General features: G+C 38.3%; 1 protein-coding gene across 1 annotated transcript; it reads right to left on the bottom strand.

Annotated features, from left to right (window-relative positions):
• Positions 1–259: 259 nt before the first annotated feature.
• Positions 260–12,722, bottom strand: opn6a (opsin 6, group member a). The gene is made up of 6 exons (XM_017725658.2): positions 12,573–12,722; positions 10,909–11,114; positions 4,938–5,037; positions 3,989–4,093; positions 2,263–2,486; positions 260–938 (listed from the first exon to the last, which is right to left on the bottom strand). The coding sequence occupies exons 1-6, from the start codon at positions 12,694–12,696 to the stop codon at positions 426–428; spliced, it is 1,272 nt and encodes a 423-aa protein (XP_017581147.1). The 5' UTR covers positions 12,697–12,722; the 3' UTR covers positions 260–425.
• Between the last annotated feature and the right edge of the window lie 946 nt (positions 12,723–13,668).

The following is a 13,668-nucleotide window of genomic DNA, read 5'->3' as shown; positions in this document are numbered from 1 at the left end:
ATGTATAGGATATTACCCTACAGTATATTTATAGTAACTATATAATTATAGTAAGTATAATTACCTTGATGTCAATTGTTCTCTTTTTTCTGCAGTAATGCTGAAGAACACCAGTGTGACTTATACTGCAGACACAGGGAAAGCCTTCGTAAGATGGGAATAGATTTAAATCGTCCATTTTCAACAGCTAGAACTTGAAAATAATTCCAAAAAGGTTTCTGTATGACATGAATAGAAAAGATGGATGGAGAGAATGAGGTAAACCTGGAATAGAACCTTTATTTTCACATTTTAATGCTTACAGACATCTCATACAAAAATATCCTTTCTGATCTACATCTCAAGTAATTCATTTTTGTCTGGGAAAATCCAATTATTGTTCATATAAAACCTGGAAAAAGAAAATTACAAATGAAACAAGCATCCTACAGTCTGTCACACTCATACTCTGAAGTGTCGGATGCCTGGGGCACCTCAATGAAGAACACCTCCTGATTGGCAGGTGGAGGTGTCGGGGGGCGGCTTCCCACCCCGGAGTCAGGGCTGGGGGCAGGGTTGGGTGGTTCTCTACCAGGCTGGGGCTTCTTTTCCATGTTTTGGTGGGCTGGACCATGCCTCTCCTCTCCCTCAACTCTAGGCCTGTGGCGCAGAACATCCGGGGATGGCCCGTCTCCTTTCCCCTTGATGTGTTTGTAGCGTTTGAGCCGGACTCCATCTTTGCCCTCTCTGGCACAGGGCAACAGAATGCTCACGTCCTTGCGGAATTTGGAGCTGAGGCCGAAGTATATGAGGGGGTTGTAGAAGCTGGCCGACTTGGCGAAGAGGCGGGTGAAGATGCTAGTCAGGCTGGGAACATGAAAGCCCCAGGCTGACCACATGGAAACTACAGCATACGGTGACCAAGCCAGGATGAAAGCGGTGCAAATTACTATAGACACCTGAAATACAGAGAGTGCCAGACAACTGGATTACTCCAACAGAATTCAAAGAAAAATTTCCATTGGATTAGGCCATTTATTTCTGGATTTTTGGGCACAGGTTAGTGAGAATTTACTGCTTACTTCAGATATATTTGATTAGTCAAGATTCACTACATAGCCAAACGTATGTGGACATATGTGTTCCTAATTATTGAGTTCAGGTATTTTGGCCACATCCATTGCTAACAAGTGTATAAAATTGAGTATATATAAACAAAAACTGTCAGCAGAATGGGTCATACTGAAGAGCTCAGTGGCATTAAACATGGCACTGCCATAGGATGCTGCCTTTGCCCCAAGAAATTCATAATTTCTGCACTGCTAGATCTGCCCCGTCAACTGTAGGTGCTATTATTTTGAAAGTTATTATTTTTTAGCTAAAATTGAGTATATATAAACAAAAACTGTCAGCAGAATCGGTCATACTGAAGAGCTCAGTGACATTAAACATGGCATTGCCATAGGATGCTGTCTTTGCCCCAAGAAATTCATAATTTCTGCACTGCTAGATCTGCCCCGTTAACTGTAGGTGCTATTATTTTGAAATGGAAGTGTCTTGATATTTGCTTTCTACAGTCTGAAACTTGCCACCGTTCTGTTCCCAGTGTCTTTGTTTGTGACAAATTACATGGTCTCCCTAAGTTTGGCTAATTTAGTTAACGATTAAGTCAAGTTTATACCTCCCTAATTAGCATTGGGCAAACCTAAATCACCAAACACTCACAGTCACAGTCTCAAACTGTCTACAGCTGTTAAGTAATCCCAATTAGACTTTCATGGTTTCTAACACCACATGTTTCTGTATATCATATAACTAAACAGTAGTAGCATCTTTACTATTTGTATGCTTTTGTCCAATTTTGGTCCATTTTATGTCCATATGGTGTTAGAAACCACATAAGTCTATTGACACAGTCTGTGGTGAGTGTGTGATGATTTGGCATGCAGTTTGTATGATGCTATGTGCAGTTAGCATAATGCTAATTAGTGTGGCCTCCATTACTTATTAGCCACACTGAACTCACTGTTGCAGAAAAACTAAAAAAGCAAACTTCAGACACCAAACATATCTTGACTGATCAACTACATTTGGGATAAGAGAAACTTGATGTAATTTTCTCTGAATTACTGCTTTTAGTAGATGTTTAGGTCATTTTGTATAAATTTTTTTATTAATCTATCTGCTTACTACGTACTTACTATCTGCTCAGACACATACAATATCCATGTCTCACTTTATTAAATAGAAGAGGAAGAACACTGATGAACAAATTGCACTCACAATGGTGACGTCCCTCTCAATCTTCCTCTGTCTGTCTGTCAGGTCGCCCTCTGCAGACATGGCGTTTCCTCTCTTCACCGTGTTGATGATGGACACGTAGGAGAAGAGCATGACCAGCACAGGGACGACGAAACAGAAGATGAGGATGGTGATGATGTAGGATTTGTGAATAGTGGAGTAATTTGCTTTAGCCCAGTCAATCTCACACGTACCATACCCTCGATCTGTAGAAGGACACATTTTACAAAGTCACTTAATTTCAAAATAAATGAAAAGGTATACAAAAAAGCTAAAATATCTTTATTATTAATATTAAAATATCTCTAATATTATTTAACCCCCTGTTGTAGGCATCCCTCAGTTCATCATGCACTATCATGCATTTTTCTTCAATAACATGGACAGAACATAGTTCGAAATGTATATCATTTGCACATTTTTAAAAAACTTTAAAAAAAAACACAAACTGAACTTTCATTTTCATAAGTGAGCATGCAAGTTATTATTTATTCAAAGTGATTTAATTGTGTTTAAATGCCATTTTTATTATGGCAGTTGTAGATGATTTTTTGATATGAGGAAATGCTGCAGCTTCACAGCAGCCTCACTCTTCTCCTTTCACATATCATTGCTCACTAGCAGCTCAACGCACTCACAACATTTCTCACACAGAGAGACGACAGTGTCCTAGTTAATCTCACAACAGAGTTAAGAGAAAATAATATGTAATTTTACTGTATTAAAAAAATCTCTGAATCATTTTCCGCCAGTGCATTGGCCACCATGGAGCCTGCAGAAACAGGTTAAAGTTATGCAATATGTTGAATACTATTTAAGTCAGAATAAAAGTAATCAGGAGAAAAGTTCCTTTCTACTTCCCACAATCATCATATTTAAGCACAGCAGGGATTCAGCAGGGCAGGCCAGTTCTGTATTTGTGCCACTTTTAACTTGGATCCATAGTGAAGGCCCATATACTGCACAGGCTGTGTATTACCTCACTGGGTAGACTGTAACTATGCAGACATAATTCCTTTTTATTGTGAGGAGTCTGGAGGTCATAAGCATAAACTGGAACATTTATACATTATATGGCATACTTACAATGTACAGACATGAACTCATTAGCTGCTATATTAGAAACCACTACCTTGCTGGTGTACAGTTAGATATTGCAGTTAATCTCTTGCCATGTGCAATTTGTGTTGTGTTCCATTTTTCAGAGAAGGCGTGTTCTATCCTAGACTCCAAGGGCTGATTTCTATGCTCATATGTGCCCACTAAACCTGGAAACAGATTAGTTGAATTAGGTATGTCTTTAAACTGTGGCCTCCAGGACTACAAGTGAATTACCCCATACAAAAAAGAAATATATGGGCGTACATTTTTATATGTGAAAAAAATTGGCCATTTATAAACATTTTCAAATGTATGTAATAAATACATTTTGCATGTATTTCTTTTCTGTTTAGGCCCACTACAGACATCATCAGGGCTCAGTTTCTCACTTTATATTTTGGGTGGTTGACCACTCTCAACCTAGCAATGACAGTTGATATATCTGATATACTCACACTACCACCACAGACACTACCATGTCAACACTGCCATAGAGGAGGTCTGTAGTTGTACACCTGCATAGTGGATCTATAAGGTAGACTTCTGATACAGAGAATAGGGAGTACAGATAGACATTGTCCAAACACTGTCCCAGTGTCATACTGACCTGTGTAACTTCCCCAGCCCAGCAGCGGTGCCCCAGACCAGAATACAGCTCCAAACCATATGAATATGATACATATACCTATAGTGGCATTCGTTATACAGTGTGCTGTGAACAGAAGGCACAGTCATTAAAGGTAGTCACAAAGCATGAAATTATGCTGCCATATATACTGTAATGTGGCCAACTCTGAACTGAACAGTGCCTCCAGAATGACTGAAACCCCTAGATTTTACAGGAGAGGGAAAAAATCCTTCATACCTGTTGATGTTGTATGCTTTTAGAATTCGTCATGAAATGTTTACATTTTAATTACAACCCACAGCATGTTCTTAAGATGATGCAATAATGTCTAAATGAAATGCTGAAATTTGTTCATAAAATTTTTAGTGATCAATAATTGAGAAAAATGTTTTGCAATGTTCTTTTCTTTCTTTTTATTTTCTATGTTTATTTTTAATTTGTTAAATTATTTCGGTGTATTTTCAAATCAAATTTTTCAAAGGTTTCGCCAAGGGTGCCAGTAATTCTAAAAGGACTGTAGCAGCAAACACCTGCATTACATTTGCTGCCATAATAAACTAATGAATATATTTTTCCTTTTTTTATTTTTTACACATTTTAAAAAACTCAGTGTAAAAATTTCTCTTCAAATACTCTTTTGATGCAAGATTCAACCACTTGTGGGGGTCTGAAGCTCAACTGACATTACAAAACGTTCTTCCGCACATGGGAAGCAATTACATAGTTCCACCAGAGAGGTCTCCAAATCCCCAAATCTTACATAGTGTCGCTTTACAAATGTTTTTCCTTCTCCTGCTGGTTTTGGAGGAAAGAGGTTTCCTTATGACAGCAAATGCATGTTCATTTAGTTAACGTTAATTGAAATTAATTGTACCAGGAGCTGCCTACTTGGCCAATTTAGTACAAAGCTGCTAATTCCTCGCCTCACCTTTGCTTGGGTGGCATCCCTTGATGTATCGGGTGATGCTAATGGTGGTTAACGTGTTGATACTGCCCAGGCCAAAGAGCAGTGTAAAGAAGCCATCAACCTGTAGAAGGCACAAAAACATCTATGAGAGATAAATAACTGAATGAGAGATTTTCATTCAGCAGCCAATCCAAAGGCAAACCAGTAACTCTATTAGCATGTCAGCACTTGTAAGCATACAGATTTTTTTAAATACAGGGTTATATTATTCTTAGAAAACTCAGCTATTTTAAATGGTCTTATTTGTTCAAAAGCACTTCTTGTGCTGTTTGTTGGGCCTCTCAGTTGGTTGTAAAATTTATCTCCTGAAATAGATGATTCAATTATGCACAAAAAGTAAAAGCGCTTGGTTCTTAATGGACTGTTTGAGCATGATTCAGAAACACATTATAATTGTGCTCTCTGAAAGCTGTGATCCAGTAAGCCAATTTAGAGACTGCCTGATGCTAAATGTATGGGGAATGTCCCAGGTGTCTCACATCTAACAGTGCTGGGAAAAATTGTGTATTTAATAAACCAACAGTTTATTATATTTCTTACATTTTTTAAAGAGACTTAGTACTGTGAAGAAGTCAGGGACCACCTTGTTTATTTAATTTCCAGCCAAAATGGTCATTAAATACAAGATATTCACTTTTTTGAATCAGGAAAAAAACTATTACTTAAAGATAACTATAATAAACAAAACATAGCAATAGAATAATAATAGAAGACAACTAAATATAAACTTTTTTTCACTATTTTGTGTGTCCATGCTTTGGCTTTATCATAGCTTCTATACTTTTTAAGGAGATGCACTTTCAGCTTTTCAAAGAAATTTGTAGGAATGTTTTTCCATACCTCTAAAGTTCAGTCTTAGAAGCTCGCTCAATTTTCAACAATCAATGTTAATCAATCCCTCCCTCTCTCTCTCTCTCTCTCTCTCTCTCTCTCTCTCTCTCTCTCTCTCTCTCTCTCTCTCTCTCTCTTCATTTTAGCCCCTGAGTGACATCTGTCTGAGTCACCACATGGGAGCCAGCAGATTGCTAGAGTCACCAGAGATCTCTGTTGGCTGATCTGCACCGTTTTGACCACCAGGGAGTTTCATGCTGTACAAAGCTGTGCAAACCTCACCTGCATGAACTGACCCTCCTGCTGCTGCATAAACTCAGACTATCTAATTAACCATAGCTCTGCCTGTTTTTCCCCGTTTTGTATTCTAAAATTCTTGCTATCCAGTGTCAACTAGAGGAAGATGGGTTCCCTTTTTTGGGTTCTTGGATGCTCTAAAGCACTCTTCCTCCTGCTCTGAGGGAGTTTTTCTTTGCCACTGTCGCTCATGGGGGCTCGGATACGGATTTTTCTTTTGTGACAACACCTGTTATAAAAAGCACTATATGAATAAACTTTGACTTGATATTGTTTTGTGATAGTTTTGTTGTAACGTTTTGGCCTAAAATGTATTTTTAGTACTATTACCCCAGGATTACTTTCTCTCAAAACCACATTCAATGTGCACAAGCTAGTGCGCTTTTGTTGTTACTAGCCTAGCGAGGTAGATACCAAGGTAGAAAACAATTAGCCACAACATCAGGACATCTGCTACCTGTAAATGCAACCGAAAAACACGCACCGTACTGTATTTTCTCTATTTATTTTTTGCATCCTGGTAGAGTGCAGTTCACCACCATTCTGAACAATCAACCAGCAAAGTGCAATTGTGATCTATCACAACTCCTCTGATGAATAAATTGCTCACATAAGCTTTGAGTTTTGCTGACACCGAGCAGCGCAACACCCCAAACAACAGAAATGCGTGCAGGGCGGAGAGGTACATGCAGGGCGTTGTAAGGAAAAGTAGTTTCCAAAGAAAATGTATTTTCTGGAATCTAGCACTGTTTTACCATTAGCAGCGGGACATATAAAACCTTAAAAGACCCATGTAAGCTCACTGGTCATTTTGAATAACAAATGAAATGGTCATATTTGTAGTGAAGATCTGAGGACATTTGGTTCCTAGTACTGGTGAAAATATCTGATTCTGTAAATTTCTCTAGAAAGGTACGTTTCACACCAAACCACTCTGAGTGATTTTGTTTAGATCTAAACCATCCATCCATTTTCTAAGCCACTTCCATCAGGGTTGCAGGGGGGTGTTGAAGCCTGTCCCAGCAGTCTTCGGGCGAAAGGCAGGATACACCCTGGACAGGTCGCCAGTCCATCGCAGGGCAGACAGACAGACACAGACAGTCACTCACACCTAGGGGCAATTTAGCATGTCCAATTGGCCTGACTGCATGTCTTTGGACTGTGGGAGGAAACCGGAGAACCCGGAGGAAACCCCAAAGAACATGCAAACTCCACACAGAGAGGACCCTGTTCACCCCGCAGGGGAATCGAACCTAGGCCCTCCTTGCTGTGAGGCAACAGTGCTACCCACCACGCCACCGTGCTGCCAGAACGGATTTAAAATGAGAAACATGAGCTATTTCCTCTGTAAGTGGCATAGGTCTGTCATCACAACAAACAAGATAATCAGCATGCAGTGGGGATGTGAATCCTCTCAGGAGGCTTAATGGCAGATTGACTGATCAAGTCTAAGCATATTTGCGCTCTCTCTGTCCAACACACGACCTCTGAATCACCCAACTGAGGCTATTCTTTTCCTACAGTATGTAATCCTCCCTAATTCAGACTCTCTGCCACCAGACACTGACTGCTAGAGCATATTAACAGATTAATCTGCTTATTTGCGCAATTCAGCAATTTGCTATTAAACATCAATTTCAAATTCAATATTGTAGAAAAAGTGCAGTGTAAATCAGCCAGGACACAACTTTTTACACTTCCTATTCACAGGTGGGCAACAGAAATTCAACTAAAATCAGTAGACCATAAATAACAATTATAGCTGTGGAATTAAAGGGGAAGTACAATGATATTTTAAAATTTCTGCAGAATTGAGATATAAAGAAAAATTTCAGATATAAACAAAGTCTTTCTGAGTTTAATGTGAGATGCTGCATTCTATTGAAACTTACTGAGTCAGAATTGTGCCCAGTGGAGGCAATGGGTAATAGGAACAAGGTGTCTAAAGAGTTTAATTCCACTAAAAGCTCAAGCACAAAAAGTTATAGCATGAAATGGTTATGAATGCACTGCCTAATGCCTGAGACATTGTTTTACTATTGTTTTGAAATAAAAGTTTTAGCCTAAATTGTATTTTTTATCTTAGAGAAAGATGTAGGGCAAAATAATGTAAATAATATAAGGCAAAGTTGTCTAAAGAAAACTGTTTTCAAACTAACCTCTTTTTTACTATTACAAATAAAAACTCAGAACACACATATAGATTTACTGGTGATTTTATATGTGTGCTATAGATATCAAGATCCCTGCTTCATATCAATGTGACATGTCTGGGCCCCTGGAAAGAAACTGTTTGGGCCTTGTACCTGAAGTCAGAGAACCAAGATATCGGATCAAGAGTTAAATCCGATATTTGTACTTTTGTAGATAATCGCTGTACAGTGCACACATCAAATAAAGTTAGTACCAATCTTTTTGGGTAAGATACTCTAGGTCGCTATTTACTTTTACTTTACTTTTAACTGCTGGAGTAAAATTTTGTAAAATGTTTTACATTTTTCAGATGTGTATATGTGGTACAGTTCTATATATACACATAAATCATAATCAGACATATATTTCAGATTATATATACATACATGTGTACATATATGTAAGTGTCAAATATTGGACAAATGTGCTTAATATCTGGAGCATACATTATAATTGTTACTATGCCTGCTTGCATTTAAATTATTTAATTATTTAAATGTTTCAGTGAACAATATTTAATTTTACCTCATGTTTTATTGATTTTATTGCATTTTTACTAACTTTCTCTTCATTAGAAAGTATTTGGAAGACACAATGGAGATATGTGGCTTAATATTCTAATTTAAAAGTATGACATTTAAATGTATTTCATATATGTTGAGCTATGTACATTTGTATACATATGTAGAGAGTCTTTTGCACATGTTTGGACTACCAAACACCTTATATTATATTACATGTTGTTAACAAATATATGTTTTCTATCATATAACTCTATGTTAACCATATATGTTATAACTACGTATATGTTTGTATATGTTTATACATTAAATATATGTTGCTTCTCTCAATTTTGAACACAGATGCTGCTAAAGACCGAGTTTATACCAGAAGGCCCAACATGGTCAAAACTGAATCCTTATGGGCAGCCCTGCATATCACCACCACTGTGAGTTGCCGAGTTTCTCTATAATAAATAATTTCACATCAAACCACACTGAGCGACTTTATTTACATGTCTGCAATTAAAGTATGCAGCAATTTTGTAAAATTGGTCAAATTTGCCTTTAATGATGTTCAGATATTACATTTGTTATTTTAAAACCTTTTTTACTATTCAGCTCTTCTGATACACGGGTGTTATGGTGTAGATGCCAAGCACTCAAGCTCAGAACATCTGCTAATCACTTTTTCACAGATCGTATGTACAGAACGAAAAAAGCATTACTCACTTTGATAAATTACACACAGAGCTACTGACAAATTACCTATCCACCGGTAAGAACTGTAATCTCAGGGTTATTCATAGAAACGTCATTATTCACTGATCCATTCTGCACCTTTCAATGAGCACAAAGTCCCTTCGTCACTTTGCTTTTAACAGGTTGTGAAATTAGGATGCATTAGCACTGCCAACACCACACCCTGAGTCAACTTAAAGACGTGTTAAAGCACAAAAAAGGACATCTAGCTTTCTCTTTAAATGAGACTAGCTGTGCTAATGCCTTATTAGCAGAGCCATGAATTGAGAACCATCTGAAAGTAATGACAATTTTTGTCCAAATCCAAACAAAACATCACTTTGTCTGGTCTTTCTGAACAATCAGCTTCAGACAGCAAGAAAAGGCCTTTGATGTTTCTGAAAACCAATAAGGCCCATATCCTGCATTTTCTTGTATTTTTTGATCCTCAGGGGTCTGTTTATGAAATTTGTGAAAGGTCTTACATCAAAACTGTTATAATCAACTTCACCAGGCCATTTACCAATTTTTCTTTATCGCTTAGAAATAAACAGGCTGTTTTTGTTACTTTAAGACTGATATATTTAAATGATCTTTGTTCTGATTGGCTGTTCTGTACTGCATCTTATTCAAAAAGCAATCTGGGCTGAAACGCTCTTTATAGCTTCAATGTGAGTAGGCGGGGTTAAGATGTTTTAAGCTGAAAAGGCAGAAGAATGTAAAAGAACGAGTGACATCCAAAAAACAATTTCAGATAGCATAGTTTCAGTATATGGACTGTCCAGACTGGGACAGTAAATCCAAAAAGGGCTGTTTATTATTTTTCCGTTTATGGACCATATAGGCTTGGGAGTGAATAGGTTTGAAACTTTACTGGTGTTTGCAAAAAGTGTCAAATTCTTTCATTTCTAAAATGCAGGGAAAATATGAATTTGCATGGTATTACAGAGTTTGATGTAGTATGTAAAAACTGTTTCAAAACTACTGATTTTTAAATTTGTAGTTTTTTTATTTCACAAAAAAACAACATATTTTCACACACATATATATATATATATATATATATATATAGCCTATTCAGCCTATAGCAGTTTAGTTCCATGCATTCACTCTGAAGTTATAAGGTGTTTCAGTGCCAACTGCCTTTTGAATGAAACACAGCACATGGCAGCCAATCAAAACAGAGCTCAGTCTTAAAGACACATTGAGTGATGTAAGGTTGGAAATTGGTCAAGTGAAAATGAACTATGACAGTTTTTGCTACATAAAACACAAGTGTCATTAAGGGAGCTCAAGGGAAAAATGTATATCAAGAAATATGTGCCATATGGCATCTTCTGATCTTCATGCTTTAGCCCACAGCGTCATACCTGGCAGGTCCACACGGATGTGATGAGGTAGCCGTTGTCCCGAAACACATTGAAGATTTCGAGGATCCCGCGTGAGTATCCAAACACGGATATGCTGGCGTCAGATATGGCCAGGTTTAGAGTGAGGTAATCTGTGGGCTGCAGAGATGTCCTCTGCTTAAAGAGGATGAAGATCACAATGCTGTTTCCAAACCATGACAGCCAACCTGCCAAATTAACAACACAAAATATTGAATACAAATATACAGAAGAACGCGACTCCAGGGTTATTTTTTCTCTTTGTAATATAAATAGATAATTATTTGTGAAAATGTGTCCTCTTTATAGAACTTCTGCACATTTTAATGCACAATTACTGTTTGCCGAATTTCACATATTGTGAAAAATACATAAAATGTGGCCTATGAAAAAGTTATAGCACATTTGATATGTTTTATTTTTTCCAATATGTTAAATTCAGGGGGGAAAAGATATTGTTTACAAAAATTGGCAGAAAAATGTCCTACTTATTTATGTTCTGTGTAGAGTGCAGTGTGATTTGACCAGAGATGCTCAAGCTTTTGCATATGACTGTAACTTACATATTAGTTTGGCATAAGTCAACAAATCCCAAAAAATGATTAATGCTGAAAACTGAAACGATCTATAATAAGTTCTCTGAGATAAAAGTCAAATAACAAACCCTTTACTGTTCTGTAAGCCAAACCCAGAGAGGGCCATCAAGCTCCAGTCATTGTTCACAAGAACCACAAATAAGCTGCATGTCTTCCACAGTACGCGCCTGAATGAAGAGAACCCCGAAGCTTCTACTGCTCTAACACTAATTACCTGAAAGCTGCACTACAGGTAATCCAGAGCATAGGAAGGATTCAAATGAGCATGACCCTGTGACTCTGAGATCAATTCAAGGTCTTAAGAATCTTTTTTCATCAGATAAACAGCACTTAAAACTCTGATCTTTGAGAGAGAGGAGAAAATCAAGCTGCTTCAGATCTGTAAAAATCTAGAGGTGTTTCTATCTATCCTTTCACTGTGAAGCTGTTACTGAGAAAAGTACAGACAAAAAAGGAAAAAAATGTGCAAATCAAACAAAGAAGCTGCTAAATGTCTCTAAACAATTGACTGACCACCAGAGTCCAGACCTCAACAATACTGAATGTGACTGGGATTACTATGATTGTGACAAATGCAACTGATAGATAGATAGATAGATAGATAGATAGATAGATAGATAGATAGATAGATAGATAGATAGACAGACAGACAGACAGACAGACAGACAGACAGACAGACAGACAGACAGACAGACAGATAGATAGATAGATAGATAGATAGATAGATAGATAGATAGATGCACTGAATCTGTTTGATTCACATATGTTCATCGTTTCATAAACTATTACCAGATACTTTTACTCGATACTTTTACACTGTGCTGCTCGTTTATTCGTGTATCAATAATATACACAATTGAATTAAGTAGCCTTAAGAAATCAGCTGTTGAAACTGAAGCTGTTGGCACTGAAACGGCCGGCATGTCACAGCATACAGTCGCTCAAATATCATATTTACCCTAAACTCATCCAAACAAGCATTTCTAAAGAAGATCAATCGACCGGGACGAAATCGGCGGAAAAACAAAAGCTCGATAAGCTGAAACCCACCCAGCAGCAGCAGGTAAACTCCTATAATGGTCTCGCCCTGGTCGGAAAGCGGAGGGTCTTTGCTGGTCAGGGTGAAGTTGTTGTTCCTCCACGGAATGTTCACCTGTGGCGGAATCAGAGACATGCTGACAGCGTGAGCCTCGGCGCTCCTCGGGCATGAATGACTGAAGAGTGGAGGAGGCGATGAGCGGCTGTTAAAAGCTCCTGAGCCGTTTAGGACACCCTGCTGCTCACACACACACACACGCACGCACACGCACACACACACACACACACACACACGCACACACATATACATATACACACAGGCACGCACGTAGTGTGTAAATCCCCACTATAAATACCTGCCTGCAGCCCGAGAGGGTGACGTGAAGCCTCGGTAATCCAGCTAACCCCCGCCAGCAAGTGCAAGTCCAGTGACAAAGATTAGAGTGGACAGTGTCGCAGGTCAATAGAAAATATTATGCTACCTGTGCAGATCAGCTGCTATAAAGTTCGATCAATATCGAGTTTCAGAAGCGAGTCTTTCACTACATACGCAACAAATCGCTGTCCGTGGTGCTGAAGTGCAGCACAGACGTTGAAGACGTAGATTTAGAGATGTAGAAAACACAGAAAAACTGTATGGACAAAAGTATTGACACCCAGGGGCTTTTATGACAATCCCATACTAAATCCATAGGTATTAATAGGGAGTCGGTGCCCTCTTTGCAGCTATATTTTACTCTTCTAGAAATCTTTCTACAAGATTTCTCTGTTCTGCTTCATCCCAAAGGTGTTTGATGGCGTTATGGTCAGGATTCTGTCCAGTCAAGTTCTTTCACACCAGACTCACCCAAACATACCTTTACAGACCTTGCTTTGTGCACTGGGGTTCAGTCGTGCTGGAACAGAAAATATTCTTCCCCAAACTGTTCCCGCAAATATGGAAGCGTAGAATTATCCAAAATGTCTTGGTCTGCTGAACCATTAAGATTTCCTCCCACAGGAACCCCTGAGAAACAGCTGCATAGTAACTCCATTATCCCTCCTCCACCAAACTTCACAGTTGGCACAATGCAGTCAAGCAGGTAACGCTCTCCTGGCATTCGTCAAA

The sequence above is a fragment of the Pygocentrus nattereri genome, chromosome 15 (assembly GCF_015220715.1).
Source record: "Pygocentrus nattereri isolate fPygNat1 chromosome 15, fPygNat1.pri, whole genome shotgun sequence".
Classification (NCBI taxonomy): Eukaryota; Metazoa; Chordata; class Actinopteri; order Characiformes; family Serrasalmidae; genus Pygocentrus; species Pygocentrus nattereri.
The sequence above is the reverse complement of the archived record's forward strand: the minus strand, read 5'-3'. Positions and strand labels throughout refer to the sequence as shown.